This window comes from Pyrus communis, chromosome 9, assembly GCF_963583255.1.
Source record: "Pyrus communis chromosome 9, drPyrComm1.1, whole genome shotgun sequence".
Taxonomy (NCBI): domain Eukaryota; kingdom Viridiplantae; phylum Streptophyta; class Magnoliopsida; order Rosales; family Rosaceae; genus Pyrus; species Pyrus communis.
This window is the reverse complement of record NC_084811.1, coordinates 10,768,565-10,788,015: the sequence shown is the minus strand read 5'-3', so window position 1 is coordinate 10,788,015 and position 19,451 is coordinate 10,768,565. Positions and strand designations below refer to the sequence as shown.

Here is a 19,451-nt window from a genome sequence, read left to right as displayed (position 1 = left end):
ACGAGAGTCAAACTTAAGACCTCTCACTCACAAATGAAAAGAAATATTATTATATTGTAGTACTATGTGATCAGAATTATAAACTGTTAAAACTTATAATATAATTTACCTAACAAAAAAAAAAATATTGACCCTCTGTTATCTGGTACACTCTTACAAAATTATAACCGGTGGAAGGTAGAGATTGGTTTGAACTAAGGTTTGTGGGATTGAACGGCTGTGAATGAAGAGATTTGCTACCAATTTGGCTGATGTCGTCTGAAATGGCGGATCCTCTCCAAATTCTTCCCTCCTAATCCTAGGGATTTACCAATCTGGATTTTTTTTTAATTTGATCCAACGGCTACAAACAAAGGCTCACTTTAAAAGTTATAATAATTTTAGTCGTTGAATCAAATTTCAATAGCTTGGATTGGTGGATTCATAGGATTAGAATGAATGGATTCGAAGAGGATCCTTTACATTTGAAAGCTGAAAATGTCTCATATGAGGCTTCTATTAAAAGAGGTATTTTATTTGGCAGAAAGTTTAAGGTTCAATTAACGGGTGAAAGGTCCACTCGTGGGGATGTATCACACACTTGTAAGTTAAGTTCTCCATTTCCTTTTAAATAACAATATATTTACATGAGGTATTTGTCGGTTTACGCCTTAAATTTGTACAGAGCTTTCAATTTTTTTTTTTTTTTGAATCTTAATTTTAGCCGATTACCCCTTAAGATTTTATAAATAGTCAATTCCCCTACGTTAGATTTTATTTTTCTTTTTATCCAATTTCATCCATCTAATTTTTCATTCTTTTTGCCCCAATACAATTGTCACGTGTTTGTCCACATAATCAAAATGAATGGAAAATTGTATGAAAACTTTTAAAATCTAGCATTAGGGAAAGTGGTTATTTATAAAAATTCAGGGGGTAATCGGTTAAAATTAAAGTTTAAGGAGGAAATTGACTAATTATAAAAGTTTAGAGGGGTAATCAACCAAAATTAAAGTTTGGACAGAAAAATTAACAACTCTATACAAATTCGGGAGACAAATCAACAAATATGCCTATTTACTTTATGAATTTAGTGGTTTGGGTTAAGCTGCAGCATAGACAAATCACAACAATTCGATATTAAACTCAATTTTTATAAAAATCAAACTTTTAATCTCTCACTTAAAATTAAAAAAAAAAAAAAATATATATATATATATATATATAACTAAACGACGATACTAAATAACGAAACGTTAATATTATCGAAATCCATGAAACACTAGCAAAAACGATAACAATGACACGTTCATTGCACTAAGGATTCTCTCATTAATTTGTTGAAAAAATTTGTCAGGCTACTGTTCTTTCCTCATGCATGTGCAAGCTCTAAGTAGTTTTATATATATTAAAGGGATCCGATCAAATCAAATAATGATGTCATGCCATCTCTAATTATATTGTATTTATTCCACATTTGATTTCTGTTTTTATATATGTTTACTCATATTAGCATTGTAACCATTATGTAAATATCATGTGTGCAAAAATCAATTAAAACATGTTGTTTAATCGATAAAATCTAGCAGATAAGTAGACGGTTCTTACTAATTTTATTAATTTCGACCGTTTTTATACATGTTGATGAATATCTCATTTTTTATCGACTTCTTATAAAGATGATCCATATAGAATGATTTATAATGCGAAAGATTATGATCATAAACATAAATTTCTGTGAATCAGCTTTAAAGCGTTTTGCGGAATAATTTCTCAAATTGTCAATGGTTGTGATATTCAAAAGCCAATTTAGGCGGCTGCTGGCTTTGGCAGACTTAAGTTTCAAAAGCTAGCTGGCTTTCCAAAATAAACCCCACTAAGATTAGCAATAGTAAGCTAATATATAATATATATATATATATACACACACATGTTATAAATAGGTAAAAGTTAGAGAGATAACCTTCATTAGTGACAGAAGCGAAATAGGTGTAAAATATGACACTATAATTATAACACAAGGGAATGACTAATAAAAATGAGAGGAATAGATACTGATGTTATTTATCTTTCCTTTCTTTTTCTGTGTTTTGATTGCAGTCGAGTGCTCTATTTATAAAGCAACTCGCATTATTACATTTTGAAATTTACATCACATGACTTTTAAAATACGATCCTTTTGTTTCCAGAACCTACATCACATTTGTGAGCATTGAAAAATATGTGTGTGGGCATTCATAACAATTCCAATGTTTTCAACAACACACATATATACATATATTTGAATTCACAGAAATTGGAATAATATATATATCTTCAACTTCAATTGTAGTGCCTAATTGACGGGCTACAATTAATTGACTATAACACTTACAAAGGTCAGCTTACCATTCAACAAGCCAGTTACTTGGTTTACACGTAACAAACAAATTAATCAAATTAATGGTCCAAAACTGCATCAATAATTCAATGATTCCGTGTACCAAAAGTTTATAATCCAATCCTTTTTCTTATTGCGTACATGTTATTCGAACTTGAGTCTTCTCCCAACGAAATAAACACAACTATCGCCAGATCAAAAGTTAGATGGTCCCTAGAAAGGTTGACGAATGAGTTGAGTAACAAGACTTTTCATTTTCAAGGCGGAAAAAACAATTGTGAGGTAATTGAGCAAAGTGGCGAGTATCAATAGTGCCATGTACTCTTAATAATCAAGAATTTACATAAAACGAGTTCATGGTTGATGTAGCATCTTGATCCAATAATGCATTGTCATATGAAACAAGAACCATACACTATTAAACCGAGACGCTACGTGACATGAAATCAATTCAACCTAATAACCGCGTCCGAATTCTACCATTATTCTTATTTTTACACAGTGATTTCTTTCAAAATCTGATTAAGTGTAAAGGTCCAAGGACCAAGGTACAAATCTTCATACAAACAAATATCTCATCCAGTAATTTTCATTATCAAATGCTTAAACATAAAGGATTACAGAGTTTAAGAACACTTTAATTTCAAGAATACATAGTTAGACAAAAAAAATTACGAATGATAAAACTCAACATCTCAGACAAGATTTCACCAGGAACCAAAAGTACCCTGCTGTCCCTCCCTCTCCTGCTGAGACCACTACAATTAAAATCTGCTCCGGGGCTTCTTGCACTGCACATTTCAGACCATTTCTCATTCCGACGTTGAACTAGACTGAAATCCGCTATTCTTCTCTTGTATTCGTGTTCAATGTCTCTAAAACATTCCGAAATAAGGTTCTGACTTCGAGCATGCTTATACATATTGCAGAGAAGAATTGGAAGGCATGGGGGATGCTATTTACAATGTAAGTTATCTATGTAGGAGGTCTTCTGTATTTTTCCATGTCAAGCTGTAATTTATACTTCAGATAGCCAAACCACCACTAGGGCCGGATTGCTAAAATGCACTTATAATCAGCACTTCCTCAAAAGTTTTGGTGTCCACGAGCGAGAGAACCAGCCAGTTTCCCTCCTCAAATCTACATTTATCTTCTTGTTCACTGTTTCAACATCCCTGGAAGTTTCTATTGGTGCTAAATTCTTCGGGGGCAGTTGCAGACTTTCGGTTCCTCTTCGTGCCTCCATAACTTTATTTTGGCTTGATGGTGCCTCCCTTTTTTTCTTTCCAACCAAGGGTACCTCCATAGTTTTCTTTTGGCCTGATTGTATGTTGGTATTTTTCTTCTGGCCAGATGAAGCCTCTATAATTTGATTTACCATTTCCAATACCTCGCTCATCTTTGGACGATTCTTGGGGAGTTTGACCAAGCATCTGTTGGCTACAATTGCAAGCTTTTGAGCTGACTTGAGGGGGTATTTACCTTCAAGCTTGGGGTCTATTATTAGCCGGAACTTCTTCACATCTGACAGGTAAGGCTTTACCCAATCCAAGAGATTCTGCTCACTCTTAGGGCGGTTTCGATCTAGAGGACGCCTACCTGTGATGAGTTCATAAAGGAAGACCCCATAGCTCCACACATCATTCTTAGATGTTAGACGTCCGGTCTGGATGTACTCAGGTGCTGCGTATCCCATGGTTCCAACAACCTGATGAAAAATCACCAGACATGGTAAGTGCGTGAGTGTAGCACATAGAAGGATTACTTTTACCACTACCATATTACTCTTTCATCTATTTTGAGAGAGCGGAGCGGGGGGAGAAAGGCTAAAGAACAGGGTATTCAAACAAAAATTGGCCAAAAGCAGTCATAGTATAGGTTTCGACAAGCTTTTCATTTTACTCAAAATGAGCTTGCTTTTTTTCCCAAGAAAATTCCAAGAATGAATGTAGACATGATAAAAATTTGAAGAAAATGTAGTCGATAAATGCTATCCACTTAAAGGGAAAACTAATCAGATGCAGGCCTAAGCACAAGCAACAACAAAATTATGAAAGAAAGTTAACGTGCTCATATAAAAACTACTACTCGAGACAACAAAATTATGCAAGATCTTTTACGTAAGCACAAGCACAATAGATTCATATTAGATAGACAGTAAAAGACAATAGGTAATTCAAAGTATTATTTTCCCGTTCATCAGATCCACGACAAAATTTCACATTAACATTTTTGATGGATAGCTCAGCCCATAAAATCTCTGGAGGTTGCAGACCAGATCTACTGTTGAAGTTCTCAATATTAAACTCTACTTATCTATTCACTTTACCTACAATCTCTAATGTGAATACTCTGATAATCTGATTATATTAAGCAACTTGTTTCAAGTATATAAAAAATATTCTTTGCTTGAATACGATCAGAAACAATGAAGCAAAAATTATCCAGTCCCTAAATACTCACAAAAGGTTACTTATGTTCAAAAGATATTGGTGTTTTCACAATCTGAATATATGATTAATGCAATTTCAACGGCATATTTAGAAAGAACGAACAACTGTGGGACTGACAATTCATGACTCACAAGTCACAACCCACATAAGAACTATGTAAAAAAGTTTAATGGGGTCCTGTTTCGACACGTATGACATTAGAACTTGAAATCTTTCTAGCAGACTACTGAGGTAAACACCATCACTTGGAACATTGCCTATCACCTATCATAAAACAAGCTTAAAGTTGATATTAATTATGTAAACGGGTGGTAAGTATAATAGGATCATTTATATAATCATACAGCTGTTGAGACGTGGGTTAATCCTTCCGACGGGCCCAACCTAGCCATTCCAAAGTCTGACAACTTCGCATTCCATTGATCATCCAGAAGAATATTTGAAGATTTAAAATCCCTGAAAATGATCTAGAACAAAGATATAGAAAAATGTCAGCATGGATTACCTCAAAAAACTTAATCCCTTTCCCCTCCCTCCTCTTTGCATTTTTTTACCTTTTAAAACAAATATTAATGTGAACTCAAAAGCATGTGACTATCAAATGCATAAAAACTAAAACGACAGTAAAAACCTTCACAGAATGGAAGGGAAAACAAAAATTCAAAGTACCTGAAACTCCATTTCTTCATGTAAGTATGTCAAGCCACGAGCAGCATCTTGTGCTATTCTCAATCTCATGGCCCATGAAAGAGGATCTACAGAACTGGCTAAATGGTTCTCTACACTTCCATTAGGCATGTATTCATAAATTAGAAGTCGTTGGATTCCTCGTTCATCATCCTCAGCACAGTAGCCCACTAGTTTGACTAGGTTTGGATGCTCAACCACCCCAAGAACATTAACTTCTGTCACCCATTCCTTGTGCCCCTGGTAGCAAAAAGGCAGAAACTTATAGTATACTGAAGTCGTTTTTTCACATAAACAGAAAAATGCATCTTATTAGACTTTATATCAGTTAGATTAACAATCTCAGCGATAAGGCCAATCCACAATTTATTACCAATTTACCATTAAGTACAAGACAATGTTTTTCTCCATATTAGGAAGAAGCAGAATTAGTGAATGATGAGAGAAAGGAGTGGACTCAGCATGCTAATAACCAATAAAAGAAAAAAGAAAGCAACATCCTTGTGTGAATGCATCCTTACCATGTTTATATCATTCAGAGTCATTAGGATTCTTTTAATCTAACTTAACGAGTAACACAGTACCTTATTTAGTATATATCTAGTAACTATCGCCAACTATTCTCCTTTCATGTGGACCCGACAATTAAATCACAAAAAAATTTAATGCAGATAATGGAAAAGAATCTGAATAAACTATAAAGTTAATAGAAAAACAGACTCGCCTGCAAGCCTCTTTTACTGAGCTGTTTCACAGCAACTTCAAGTTTTTTATTTGGATCTTCTTCACTTTTAATCAGCCCCTTATAGACACACCCAAACCCACCCTCTCCAACCATGACAGAGCGGCTGAAATTCTTCGTGGCAGACTTCAGCTCCGAAACTGAGAATACTTTAAGGTTGCTGGGTCTCTGAGAGAAACTAGGATATTGGTTCCTCCTCAGGGATTCTGTGCTCGCATCAGAGATATTCTGGGAATCTAACTCTGATCCAGATCTCTTCATTTCACCATCGGTAAAAGTTGTATTTGTGCTCTTTGGTTCGTCCTTTTTCTCTCCAATGTAAAATGGGAAGCACTTCATATCTCCCAACGTCGTTAAATGCTCTAATCCTTGCCTATGATTCGGAAGCTGAAGAGCACCTTAGAATTTGCAAGTCCCTAAATAAGCAACGAATCAAAACCATTGAAAGTAATGATAAGAAAGACTACATATTATAGCAAAAACTCAAAATGTCAATCTCCAATTCGGCAAACATGATTAGAACTATCTTACAACTGCTGGTTTTCCTACCTAGTACAGGTCTTTCGCGATTACCCCATGAGGATCAGATACAACTATGTAACAAGTCATCATATTTCTTCTCATCTAGTAACCTAATCAAAAGTTCAAACCCAAAATCTAGTGGTTAAAAGGAAACCCCAATACCTGAACTTAGAAAACAACTTATCCCCACCCTTTTTTTTTTCTCCGAACAAAATCCAGCATTAATCAGAAATATCCGGTGTTTTCTTCTCTTATCATAAATCCAACAACAATTAACAACCCCGATTTCAAATAAAGAACACGAACTATATTAAACCATCCCCATATCTTAATCTTCATTAGAACCCAAGAAATATCAAATTCAGAAACAGTTTCATTTCCTTCGTAAGACCCAGCACATCAAAGTTTCACAACCATATAGTTCAAATCCAACAAAACAAACCCAAACAGAAAAAAAAAAAAAACAAATATTAAAAAAATTGAAATTACGGGGGAAACGAGCAAAAAGAAAGCACCTTTTTCTTTGATCTCAGTCTGATTGCACAGAAATACGTCCTATGGCTGGTAAAGTTCACAAATTTCAAGCATATGAGGAGCTTTGAGAGAAACCCATTTAGTTAATTTGCACCAAATGACCTGTGAAGCTAGAGAGAGAGAGAGAGAGAGAGAGCAGTCCATGGCTTTAACTTTCAAAGAGAAAAGCCTCCACACGGCATCTTTTGAGTCTACAGTAGACAGGGTTAGCTCAAAACTTACCAACCAAATTACCAAAATCAAACCCACATATAAAATATTACATGTAGAAGAGATTGCTTTTCTAAAGGTGAAGCAAAAAACAACGACTCCGATCAAATGGAGAAGGTAGAAAGCAAAAGCTCCGAGTGGTGACTGTTAATTTAAGGGTGAAAGGAAGGCTGGAAAATAAGACCAAAAAGGGAAAAGGTGGGAATGGACTGACTGACTAAGGGTCAACAAGTCCTGCATATGAATTGAATACAATTTTATGACAGGTCATCCGACCCGAGTCTTACGGTTGATTCTACATTTGAATTTTTGACGGTGGTGCCGTCATCGCGGCTTACTCTGCACCACCGAAGTTGAACAGTCCAACGTCTCAGGTTCTTAACATTTGCCCTTTAACAAGGCAAAGAAATGGTCATTTCAAAAAATTGTAACAAGAGTCCTTCAATTGTAATCTAAGTGGACCAATGGTCTCTCAATTACCTATTAAAAATTTATAATTATTGGTCTGTTAATTCATCAAAACGTGTAATTATGGTCATTTTTATCAACTCGGCCAGAATTCCATCAAAATCAGTCATGTTAGAGGGACTATTGCTACTATTGGATTAAAGTTCAGGGTCATTGTTCTAATTAGGTTAAAGTTGGGGTCATTGCTCAAATTAAATTAAAGTTAAAGGATCATTGCTACAATTATTCTCATCTAGTTTTTCATATTTGTCCATTGATTCAGCCTTACGTGGGTATCAAGTGACTTTATTTTTACAGAAGTTTTTAATAAAGTTGACGAAAATGACTATAATCATGGGCAGATTCGTTATTAGACCTGAGTGGTCCCAGGACCACACAAAAGTCTAAGAAGTGCATCTGACGACCTTCAAGGACCACTCAATGGTCTAGGTAGATGGTGGATGAGAGAAGCCCATAATAGTTGTGCATATGTTGTGCAACAGAAGTTTTGAATCACAAGAAAATATCTAATTTCAGACGAAAACGAACGTGGAGAAGATCACCATGGCTCTACTGTCCTTTGTTCCAACGAAGAAGAAAAAGAAAATGACTTTCTACCTCCATTTCCCACTTGACTAACTTCTCAGTTTTCTTTTTTTTTTATTTTAATTGTTGTCCAATCAGGTTGTGTCATCTGGTATTTTAATTAATAAATGAATAATGTATTACTCAACTAATACTTTTTATACTATATGTTTGATATTGTTATTTCTTTTAAAATTCATATGACATCTGAAAAAATATTTCATAAAGTAATATGAACTCGTAATCACTTGAACTTTCATCTCATACCATCCTATTCACTAAAATACTAAAGCAAAAGTTCTGATATTTTTGTATATTATATGGTAAATAATAAACTTAATTCAAAATTTCGATACAACTATAGGTTTTTTTTTAAAGTGTAAATAGGCTCTTACTTATATTATATAGAATAAATTTACTTAAATCCATATATTTAGCCTATGCATGTCTATCTAGCGTCTCGGCCTACCGCCCGATTAGTATTTAGTGTACCTTAATTAAGACCACCAGATGTTAGAATCATGTGTTCGCCACTAACTATAATGACACGTTTTGATGAGTTACGAAACCAGTGGTCATAAAACTTTAATTGAAACCATTACTCCAATTGGATTAAAATTAAAAGACTATTGCTACAATATCTTTGTCATCCCTAACAGAGCACTTCTTTAAGAAGAAAAATGTCACATCCCCGCCCGGGCCCCACCACATCCCAGGCTCGACTTTATCGTAGGACGATATTGTCCGCTTTGCACCCCGACCATGCCCTCACGGTACTCACACGAGAACTTCTTAGTGGGTCACCCATCCTAAGAATGCTCTATCGACGTGAACTCGCTTAACTTCGGAGTTCCGATGGAACACGAAGCCAGTAAGCTCGCAAAATGCCTCGTGCTAGGTAGGAATGAGAATATACATATAAGGCTTACATGATCCACTCCCCTGGGCGATGTGGGATGTTACAATCCACCCCCCTTAGGGGCCCGACGTCCTCGTTGACACACATCCGGTTAGGGATTGGCTATGATACCAAATTATCACATCCCGGCCCGGGCCCACCACATCCCGAGCTCGACTCCACCATAGCACGATATTGTCCGCTTTGGGCCCCGACCACGCCCTCACGGTATTGTTTATGGGAACTCACACGAGAACTTCCCAGTGAGTCACCCATCCTAGGAATGCTCTCGCCCCGAACTTGCTTAACTTCGAAGTTCCGGTGGAACCCGAAGCCAGTGAGCTCTCAAAAGGCCTTGTGCTAGATAGGGATGATGATATACATATAAGGCGTACAAAATCCACTCCCCTGAGCGATGTTGGATGTTACAAAAAAAGTATAGGAATGTTGTAGGTATAATTTACTAAACAATTATGAAGGCCAAAGAGAGAGAGGGTGCGACACATAGAGAGAGAAGAGAGATGTGTAATTGTGAGAGTGCGTTCTATTTCACGCCATTATGCCTTATTTATAGTAATAGGGAAGGTTAATTCCTTACCCTAATATAATTACAACTCTAATAGGATATTAACTACTAAAAGAAATATTCAAAGATATGATACACTATGATTTACACAACCACATTTCTAATTTAATAGAATGCAACAAGGAAATATACATATATATTTTTAATTGAATTTTCTTACTTCAAAATGTGGCCGCTGGCCACACATTCTCCCCGCCATTTCCTCAGCCCAATTTCCGGGCCGCCTCCAGAATTCACACGAAACCCTCTGCCCAAAATCATCTACCCTTTCTCAGTTCTTGTTCCTCTCGAGCCCCCTCCGCCACCTTCGTCTTCAACCTCCATTCTTTCCCTTCTCTCACCTGCCAACGTTCCATTTTCCTTCACTTCCAAGCAACCCATTTGCTCCATTCTTTCTTCTGGGTCCGCGAAACCCAACTTTTTTTAGCGTAGATTACAATCCCATCTCCATTTTCATCCAACCATTTTCTCAAATTTGCTTCTTTCGCTCATCTGGGTTTACAATTTGTTGCAGCATTGCATGATATGCTCGTTTGGTGAAGGTGTTTGCACTTGCGGGCAATGCTTCCACGGTCAATTCCCATGGACCGCTTGGGAATTTGATTTCCATTACAACTTGTTGTGTGTGTTGTTAGTAGGTAGAAGAATCTTGGACGGTTTTCTTACAATGTGCGATATGGGGTGCTCCATGTTCTAGAAATGAGGGGATTGAGGATTAATGCCTGTTGGGTTCCCCATGTTTTTCTGTTTCTTATTGTTGTTTTGAACTTATTGCCTGGCACGCGTTGTGTGAACGGAGATGATTACAGCAGGACGAAAAGTGCTGCCGTGCTTTCTGAGGTTACACAGCTAATCTATAGCCGGCTTTCCATTGTCACTAGATATATTAGCACTAACCTGAAAAGTACTATGGGTTTCTGCATAAAGAATCTGTGAGTAAAACCCAATTTCCCTTTCCCTTTAGTTTGTTTCGTTGCTGTAACATTTCTGGTTTCATAAGCATAAGATTTTCTTTTTTTTTTTTGGTTTTCAGGGATGAGGATTGGAATACAGCATTCAATTTTTCGGGAAAGCTGGAATTCTTGAGCGAGTGCATTAAGCAGACGGATGGTATGAGCTTCGGTCGATTCTGAAATTTTGTTTTTTGTTTGGTATGTTTTCATATAGCCATTATCATTAGAGAAAGGGGCCCTCAGTCCTAATGGTGTGACCACCACGGTTTGTTTGTACAACCCTTATTCGTTCTAATGATATGATAGCATGCTACATTCTTGTTTTCTATTCTCCTGGATAGCTAGTTTTCAAATGTTTTTGTATAGCTTACACCTCATTAAAGTTCCTAATGAAAGATGTGATTCAATCACCAGGAGATGTCACTGATCGAATATGTACAGCAGGGGAAATACAGTTATATTTCAAGAGTTTCATAGCAAGTGAGCTGAAACGTTCCAACTACTTAAAACCAAACAAGAACTGCAATTTGAGCTCGTGGGCTTCTGGATGTGAACCTGGTTGGGGCTGTAGAGTCGGCCAGAAGGTTGACCTCAAAGTTATGGACTTGCCACCTAGAACTCGTGATTGTCAGCCTTGTTGTTCAGGGTTCTTCTGCCCCGAGGGCCTTACTTGTATGATACGTAAGTACGTGATAATGCTTGTATTTCCGTTAGTAGGAGAGTTGGCCCATAATATGGTCCAAAGAGTTTAGTGTTATTGATTTCTATTCATACATTTATTTCTTTAGCATCTTATTCATTCTATGAGGCTGATGCTTAATTTTTTTTTTCCGGTGACACCTTTAATTTTGATATCCATTTTGTCATTTTCTTAATCTCATGCGTATTTGATCGACTATAGGGATTTCATTAAGTAACAAGGCTCGTTTCTTGTTTGAGAAGACTAGAAGTGTTGGTGCTATAGATGTCTTGCCACATGATCATTGTTTGAGTCCAAAATCATGTTACATCATAACATTCGATATGTACCTGTATGATTATTGAACAAGTGAGATGAAAATCATGTAAATGTTAGCTTATGATTTTTAAGTTCAGAAAAAAATTTATTGATCAACAATCAGAAACATACATGTAAAGATACTCTTGACTGTATGGCAAATTTTCTCAGTCCACATAATTTTGCTGATTTGAAAGTGCATGATGTATTGATGATATTGAGTGAAACCTAACACATTTTTTTTTTTTTTTTTTGTAAATGAAGCTTGTCCTTTAGGTTCTTTCTGTCCCCGTGCAAAGCTGAATCAAACGACTGGATTATGTGATCCGTGAGTCATATCCTAGTCTTGACAGCCTTTTTGTCCTATCCTATTACTCAATACTAATTCAGTATTCATTGGTGGATACAATATTGCAGATATAGTTACCAGATACCAGCAGGAGAACCAAATCATACGTGTGGTGGTGCAGATATGTGGAATGCTTTTGAACTTAAAAATGATATTTTCTGCTCAGCTGGATCACATTGTCCATCTCCTATTCGTAAATACATTTGCAGTAGCGGGTATTGATTCTCATCCGGAAGCTCAAATAATTTACCTACTTGTTTGCGGCTTGCTACTTACTGCAAGATAGTAAACCATGAGCTTACAGTCGTTCTGAAATAAATCTAGTCCGTCTTGGTGCAGGTGCATGATTTAAGAAAATAGGCAACTTATTGTGCTCAGCATCGTTTTTTTTTAACTAAGATTGTGTTCTCATGCAATTTCAGGTTTTACTGCAGGGTGGGTGCAACTGCTCAACAATGTAAGTTTTGTTATGTTTTCCATGTATGGCTTTTTAGTAATTTAGAGACATGCTGTTTTCCAGCGAGTAACAGTAAAATACCCTTTCCTTTCCGCTTCTGCTTCATTTCATGAGTTTGGGTGTTAGATTGGAGCTGTCACTTTCTCCAATATTTCTTGGTTATGTTGGTTGACAATATAGTCTTCGAATGAGCAAATTTTGCTCCCTTTCTCTGATACTGTGCTTCTTAGCGTCAAAATTTTAAACGGAGTTGATCCTTTTAAATAAGTTTTGCAATATTAGGTGCTTGAATAAGATACAGGAAGAATTGGTTACCATTTTCTGATGAATGCAATAAAATGGGTTACTTGCATTGTAAATATCTCAGTATCAACATGTTATTTCTTTTGACCATAACCCTGCAAAATCATTACGTGTTCACAAGGACGTTATCCTTCGTACTTCTATTTTTTAGGTGGTCGGATATATATTATTGACATCAATTGACTATTTACAGCATGCTTGAAGCTGACTGCTTGTGGTCGAGGCACTGCAAACCAGAAGATACATGCTTATGGGATCATCCTCATTGTAAGTGTTTACTACATAATCTTAGATGAAAATTTGTAAAATAAAATATAAGCTATTTTGGTGTAGTTTATTGTATCAGCAAGTGAAGTATTAGGTGTGGGCCTTGTGGCTTTCAATTTCGGTTTAGGCAGTTCATATTTTAATTTTTTCATTCATAGAGAAATTAGACAAGTCCAAAACTATTAAAACATCCAATTTTAGTGAAGAAAGTAGACGAAAAGAAACACTAAAATAAGCACCATTTAATCTAACTGTCATATGGTTTCCCATTTTGGGTGATCTTTTGTTGAGATAATCTTTGAGGAAAGACATAAAACTACAGTTTGGATTGTTGAAAAGGGTGTCAAATAAGCTTATTTGGGGGATCCCTCAACCGAAGCTCACTGCATACACACGTATATTTATATAAATTGGGCTAATTGATCAATCAGATTCACTTGACTGTGTAGGTTTTACTGAGTCTTGTGCTGCTCATTGTTTATAACTGTTCTGATCATGTTCTTGCCATTCGAGAAAAAAGAGCGGCTAAGACCAGGGAAGCTGCAGCAAGACATGCACGAGAAACTGCACAAGCACGCGAAAGATGGAAATCTACAAGAAATCTAGTCAAGAAGCGCAAAGTGGGATTGCAAGAGCAGATGTCTCGTGCATTTTCTCGCAAAAAATCTGTAAGGGGCCAATCAGAGCCACTGAAGGTTTTAGGCCAAGAGACATCATTACCACCTAAGATACCAGGTACACTAAGCTGCGAGCAGACATCAGCAGCTGCTTCAAAAGAAAAGAAAAAGGAACCTAGCAACCTTACGAAAATGATGCAATCCTTTGAGGATGATCCAAATGGTAATGAAGGTTTTGATCTACAGATTGGAGATAAAAATATTAAAAAACAAGTACCAAATGTAAAAAACCTGCATACTCACAGTCAAATTTTCAAGTATGCGTATGGGCAACTTGAGAAGGAGAAAGCTATGCAACAACCAAGCAACTTAACCTTCACAGGACTAATCCAAATGGCCACCGATACTGAAGTGAAGACCCGTCCTGTGATTGAAGTAGATTTCAAAGATTTAACTCTCACACTGAAAGGAAAAGAAAAAACTCTTTTGAGGTGTGTAACCGGGAAACTTTTGCCTGGTCGAGTTTCAGCAGTCATGGGTCCTTCAGGGGCTGGGAAAACAACATTCCTTTCAGCATTGTCAGGAAAAGTAACTGGATGCACTGTGACAGGCTCAATTCTTATAAATGGAAAATCCGAACCAATGCATTCATATAAGAAAATCATTGGTTTTGTGCCTCAAGATGATATTGTGCATGGAAACTTGACTGTGGAGGAGAATCTCCGATTCAGTGCAAGGTGCAGGTATGTAACTCACAAGTTTGAGCAGCAGTTCAGCTCAATTTTTGAATTATGTCCTTTTTCATACTTTTGTTATATGTGGAATTTTATTATTGCTAATGAATAAGTATCATTATGGTCATTAATTATTACACATCCTCACATTTTAATACATATCTGTATTTTCATTAGCCATTAATTCCATAGTATTTCATGGCAGTTTATAAGATGCGGATTGAGCATAAATGGTAGTCAAAACCTACTAGCACAATATTTAGCACTAAATTTTGTACTAATTAAAATCTGTTACATGATACTCTTTTGAATTGAAAATCATGGTGTATTTATATTGAGGCACTTTTAGTATCCTTAGATACCAGTGTGCTCCTATTACGGATGAGGTTCTGGTTTCCATATGACCCATTTTTTATTTCATCACTTCATTGGTTATTTCATTCATCATGCTTGAAGAACACATATTTTCTCGTATCTTCATCATAGAAATTCCTTGAATTTATTTTATGGTTGTTCCTCATTTAATCCTTTAACAGACTTCTACATGCTGGCTAAGGCTTAGTGTTGATAGTCCATGTTCTTTTCTCGTTTCACATGCAATTTTCTCATTGTACAAAAGACTAATCACAATTGAATGCAAAAAAAAAAAAAAAAAAAAAAAAAAAAACAAGAGGCTACTGTTAAAAGATAACCAATGCACGCAGGACATGAAAGGCCTCAGGACGTACGCAATGCTTTTGAGGCTACTATTTTGATTAAACTCTTTACTCATATTTTAACTTCCTATCCCATACTAACCAAAATTTTTTATTGTAATTGATTATGTCTGGCCACTAATTCTTAACTCTAATATGTAAGTTTTGTGTTGATTGGACTGGTATCAGTAATTTTGTTTTGTTTTATTCTGATTCCTATTATATCCTTGTTGCTGGACTCCTTGATACTGCAGGCTATCTGCAAACATGCCAAAACCTGATAAAGTCCTGGTTGTTGAAAGAGTTATTGAGTCCTTGGGACTACAGTCAGTGAGAGACTCTTTAGTTGGTACTGTGGAGAAACGAGGAGTCTCTGGAGGTCAAAGAAAACGTGTAAATGTTGGCATAGAGATGGTCATGGAACCTTCATTGTTGATCTTGGATGAGCCTACGACTGGTTTGGACAGTGCATCTTCCCAGTTACTTCTTAAAGCACTTCGACGTGAATCTCGTGAAGGGGTCAACATCTGCATGGTAGTTCACCAACCAAGGTATGCTCTCTCTAAGATTTCACCGCATAACATAAGGTTTGAGGTATAGCAACCATAATTTATTACCATACGATGTGGCAGTCGATGTGTTTATGATAACTGGTCGAAATAATTAATGTAATTATATACATCAACTATCACATCACATGGTCTGCGAGTAAATAGTCCCTTTATCATGTTCCCAAAAACAATCAATTACCACATCAAGTGGTCATAAAATATGTCCTTTTATCATTTTCCCAAAGAGAAATGAACTAGAGTATGCTATTTCTTTCTCTTGAAAGTTCGTGATGAAAAGCATGTAATTATTAATTGCCAGGTTAAAGGATAAAAGGCCGTATTTTATTTGCTATTTTTTTTAATTCTTATTGTAAATCTTTTGTATCTTATTGATTTAAGGTGTTTGTCCTTTTAGCTATGCCTTATTCAGGATGTTTGATGATTTCATTCTTCTAGCCAAAGGAGGTTTTGTTGTATATCATGGATCTGTAAAGAAAGTTGAAGAATATTTTGCTGGCATCGGAATTGATGTACCAGAACGTGTTAATCCTCCCGACCACTTCATTGACATTTTGGAGGGAATAGTAAAACCAAGCTCAGGTGTGAAACATGAAGAACTTCCTGTTAGGTGGATGCTTCATAATGGGTACCCGGTACCTGAAGATATGCTGCATTATCTTGATGGTATTGCTGCAAGTTCAGCTGGCCCTAAACCTGTAATGAAAAGAGATCAATCTTTTGCTGCAGATATGTGGAAGGATGTCAAGTCTAGTGTTGAGGTGAAAAAAGATCACCTACAACACAACTTCTTCACGTCTAAGGATTTATCCAACCGAGTTACTCCTGGTGTGGTTCGGCAGTACAGATATTTTGTAGGGAGGTATAGCATCCATTTTTAAAGTTTCTTTTTTTTACATGCATAAGCTTCCATATTCTGTCTATTTTTTTTTTGGTGTTGCTGCATAATTGAAGGTACCTTACATTCCTCAGAAGCATGACGAGGTTTTCTAGTTTTCCCCGAAACATTGTGAATTGAAAAGACTGGTCAGTGTTTCACCATCCAGGGCGACACGTTTATCTTTCAGTTTTTTCTGGAAATTCTGGAAAACCTCGAGTCGAAAAGGGCATTCTTTGATCATTTTTCAGCTTCATATTAGTACTCATTTGAGCCTTGCATAAATATCTGTTAAGATGGTCCCTATTGAAGTTGAAACTGCAATCATTTCCGAAGAAGTATAATTGGTTGTCCTTTGGCTGTTAAAGTCTATGGACCGTTTTTAGTTTTAGCCTGAAATTCTTATAGGTAGTTTCTCTCAGGGTTGGTAAGCAGAGACTACGAGATGCTCAAATGCTGGCAGCTGATTACCTGATTCTATTACTCGCTGGAGCCATCTTAGGGACTCTTGGTAAAGTGAAGGATGAAACGTTTGGGGCCCATGGCTATATGTATACTGTCATTGCTGTTTGTAAGTTACAAACCGTTGGATAACTGTAACTTGCTGTTTCTTCGACTAGACAATTTTCTTATTGTCGGTCTTTGCTCATTTCTTATCATCTTAATTTTTTTTATTGCAGCACTGCTGTGCAAAATTTCAGCATTGAGAACCTTTTCTCTGGACAAATTACAGTACTGGAGAGAGAGTTCATCCGGGATCAGCAGTCTGGCTCATTTTCTGTCCAAAGACACATTGGACCATTTCAATACAATCGTCAAGCCATTGGTTTATCTATCCATGTTCTACTTCTTTAACAACCCAAGGTCATCCTTTCAGGACAATTACGTTGTTTTGCTTTGCCTTGTCTACTGTGTGACCGGCATAGCTTATGCAATTGCCATCTACCTTGATCCTAGTCCTGCCCAACTGGTATAAACCGTAACATCAAGTTTACACATGTAAATTTTACATTTCCTCAAAAGCTAATCAATTCTGTTTTCTCGTCCTCGGCTCATCTGCAGTGGTCCGTGCTTCTTCCTGTTGTTTCAACCCTCATTGCAAACCAAGCGAAAGATAATTTATTAGCGAAGCATGTAGCAAATTTTTGCTACACAAAGTGGGCACTAGAAGCTTTTTTCATTGCAAATGCTGAAAGGTTTGTTTCGATCCTTCCTCCTCTTTGTCGTGGTAGTTAGCATGGTAACTTATGAATGCAGACTCACTTACTAATCGACATCCACACGTCACTTGGTGCACACACATTTGTTCCATGCAACGCCCAACAATGTTGCAAGTTTTCTCCTGCATTATGTTAGGAATTTGGATGTCGATTTCCTCTTTCTTATTTTGCTCGTTTCTTGATCAGGTACTCGGGGGTGTGGCTGATCACTCGCTGCACCGCATTATCAAAACGAGGCTTCAACCTCGATGATTGGACACTTTGTCTGATCGTCCTCATCGCCATTGGCGTGCTTAGTCGTATACTGGCTTTCATTCTGATGGTGACTTTCCAAAAGAAGTAGCGTTTTTGTGCAGAAGTCAAATGTCAATAGCCTTGTAATTTGTATGATGGTCACTGATCAGAAGTGAAGCCAAACATGTTTAGCAACAGGAATTGAAGGCAGGGTAACACTGTGAGCAGAAAATGCACACATCTACAAGATTAGAGATTAGAGAACCTCACACTTTTGCTTTATTTTGTACAAAACAGGAACACTTAAGTTTACTTTGATGTCTATATATATTCATATATTATTACCAAATTTTCATGAAGATTAAACCTATTTGTACAAATGAGCCATTGAAGTTTATTATAGAAACATTATAAAAACCAGTCTTGTGTGCATTTTGATTCGAGAGCCAATGGAAAGATACAAATTAGTGATGTGGAAATCACATTTACATCTCATTTTACATTTTCGGGACGTGTGAATGTTTGTTTTACATCTTATTTATACTTCTCTCTTTGTTTGGTGGGGTTCACCTCCAAAAGATATAAAGGAAAATGCAAATTTATTGTGAAATGTGGTGTGAATGCCACACATGGGTTTGTGTAAGAAAGGTAACCAAAGTGGACTTTGATGAGCATTTGATGAAAATGTCATAGATAGGTGAAATATTTTCTTCTTTTATATAAGAAGTTATGGGATTAAACTCTTATAAATAGAGGCATATCTGTAACATCGTTACAACACACCAAATCAAAAGTGAAAAGCAATAACACCACCATCTCCTCCTCTCTTTATCTACATCTTTTGTGCAATACATTTTTTATTTCCATCTTCCGCGCGAAGATGAATATTGTGCATTCCACCACTGGATTGTTTTTAAGCAACAAAAAAAAAATGTAAAATGCCCATTTCAAGGCATTTTGCATCTTCCGTTAAAATGCTCTAAGTATCCTAATCTAAATATAAGAAAAGAGAGAAAATATTGGGTGCTCCAAGATCTGCGTTTTATCTGGCCGCTTGGCTAAAAGCCCATGTCAACTATTGTAGAGCAATTTCAAGGTTGAATCTTGGCATGTAGTATTATAGCACTCACAAATCACAATCCGTCAACGGTCAGGA

General features: G+C 36.5%; 2 protein-coding genes across 4 annotated transcripts; one reads left to right on the top strand and one right to left on the bottom strand.

The window, feature by feature from the left end:
- Nucleotides 1-2,920: 2,920 nt before the first annotated feature.
- Nucleotides 2,921-7,580, bottom strand: LOC137746064 (serine/threonine-protein kinase PCRK1-like). Its single transcript, XM_068486121.1, has 5 exons — nucleotides 7,279-7,580; nucleotides 6,224-6,657; nucleotides 5,482-5,739; nucleotides 5,157-5,279; nucleotides 2,921-4,067 (listed from the first exon to the last, which is right to left on the bottom strand). The coding sequence occupies exons 2-5, from the start codon at nucleotides 6,578-6,580 to the stop codon at nucleotides 3,435-3,437; spliced, it is 1,371 nt and encodes a 456-aa protein (XP_068342222.1). The 5' UTR covers nucleotides 6,581-6,657; nucleotides 7,279-7,580; the 3' UTR covers nucleotides 2,921-3,434.
- Nucleotides 7,581-10,722: 3,142 nt separating this feature from the next.
- LOC137744071 (putative white-brown complex homolog protein 30) lies at nucleotides 10,723-18,631 on the top strand. 3 transcript variants are annotated; one of them, XM_068483935.1, is made up of 15 exons: nucleotides 10,723-10,955; nucleotides 11,057-11,133; nucleotides 11,391-11,657; nucleotides 12,238-12,301; nucleotides 12,391-12,537; nucleotides 12,745-12,779; nucleotides 13,276-13,349; nucleotides 13,799-14,044; nucleotides 14,105-14,709; nucleotides 15,650-15,946; nucleotides 16,362-16,826; nucleotides 17,264-17,412; nucleotides 17,522-17,811; nucleotides 17,904-18,037; nucleotides 18,248-18,631. In XM_068483935.1, exons 1-15 carry the CDS (start codon nucleotides 10,723-10,725, stop codon nucleotides 18,402-18,404), a joined length of 3,240 nt encoding a protein of 1,079 aa, XP_068340036.1. In that variant the 3' UTR covers nucleotides 18,405-18,631. The 3 variants fall into 3 exon arrangements, with proteins under 3 accessions (XP_068340036.1, XP_068340034.1, XP_068340035.1); XM_068483933.1 differs by having other exon boundaries at nucleotides 10,723-10,948; nucleotides 11,041-11,133; nucleotides 13,799-14,709; XM_068483934.1 differs by having other exon boundaries at nucleotides 13,799-14,709.
- Nucleotides 18,632-19,451: the final 820 nt, after the last annotated feature.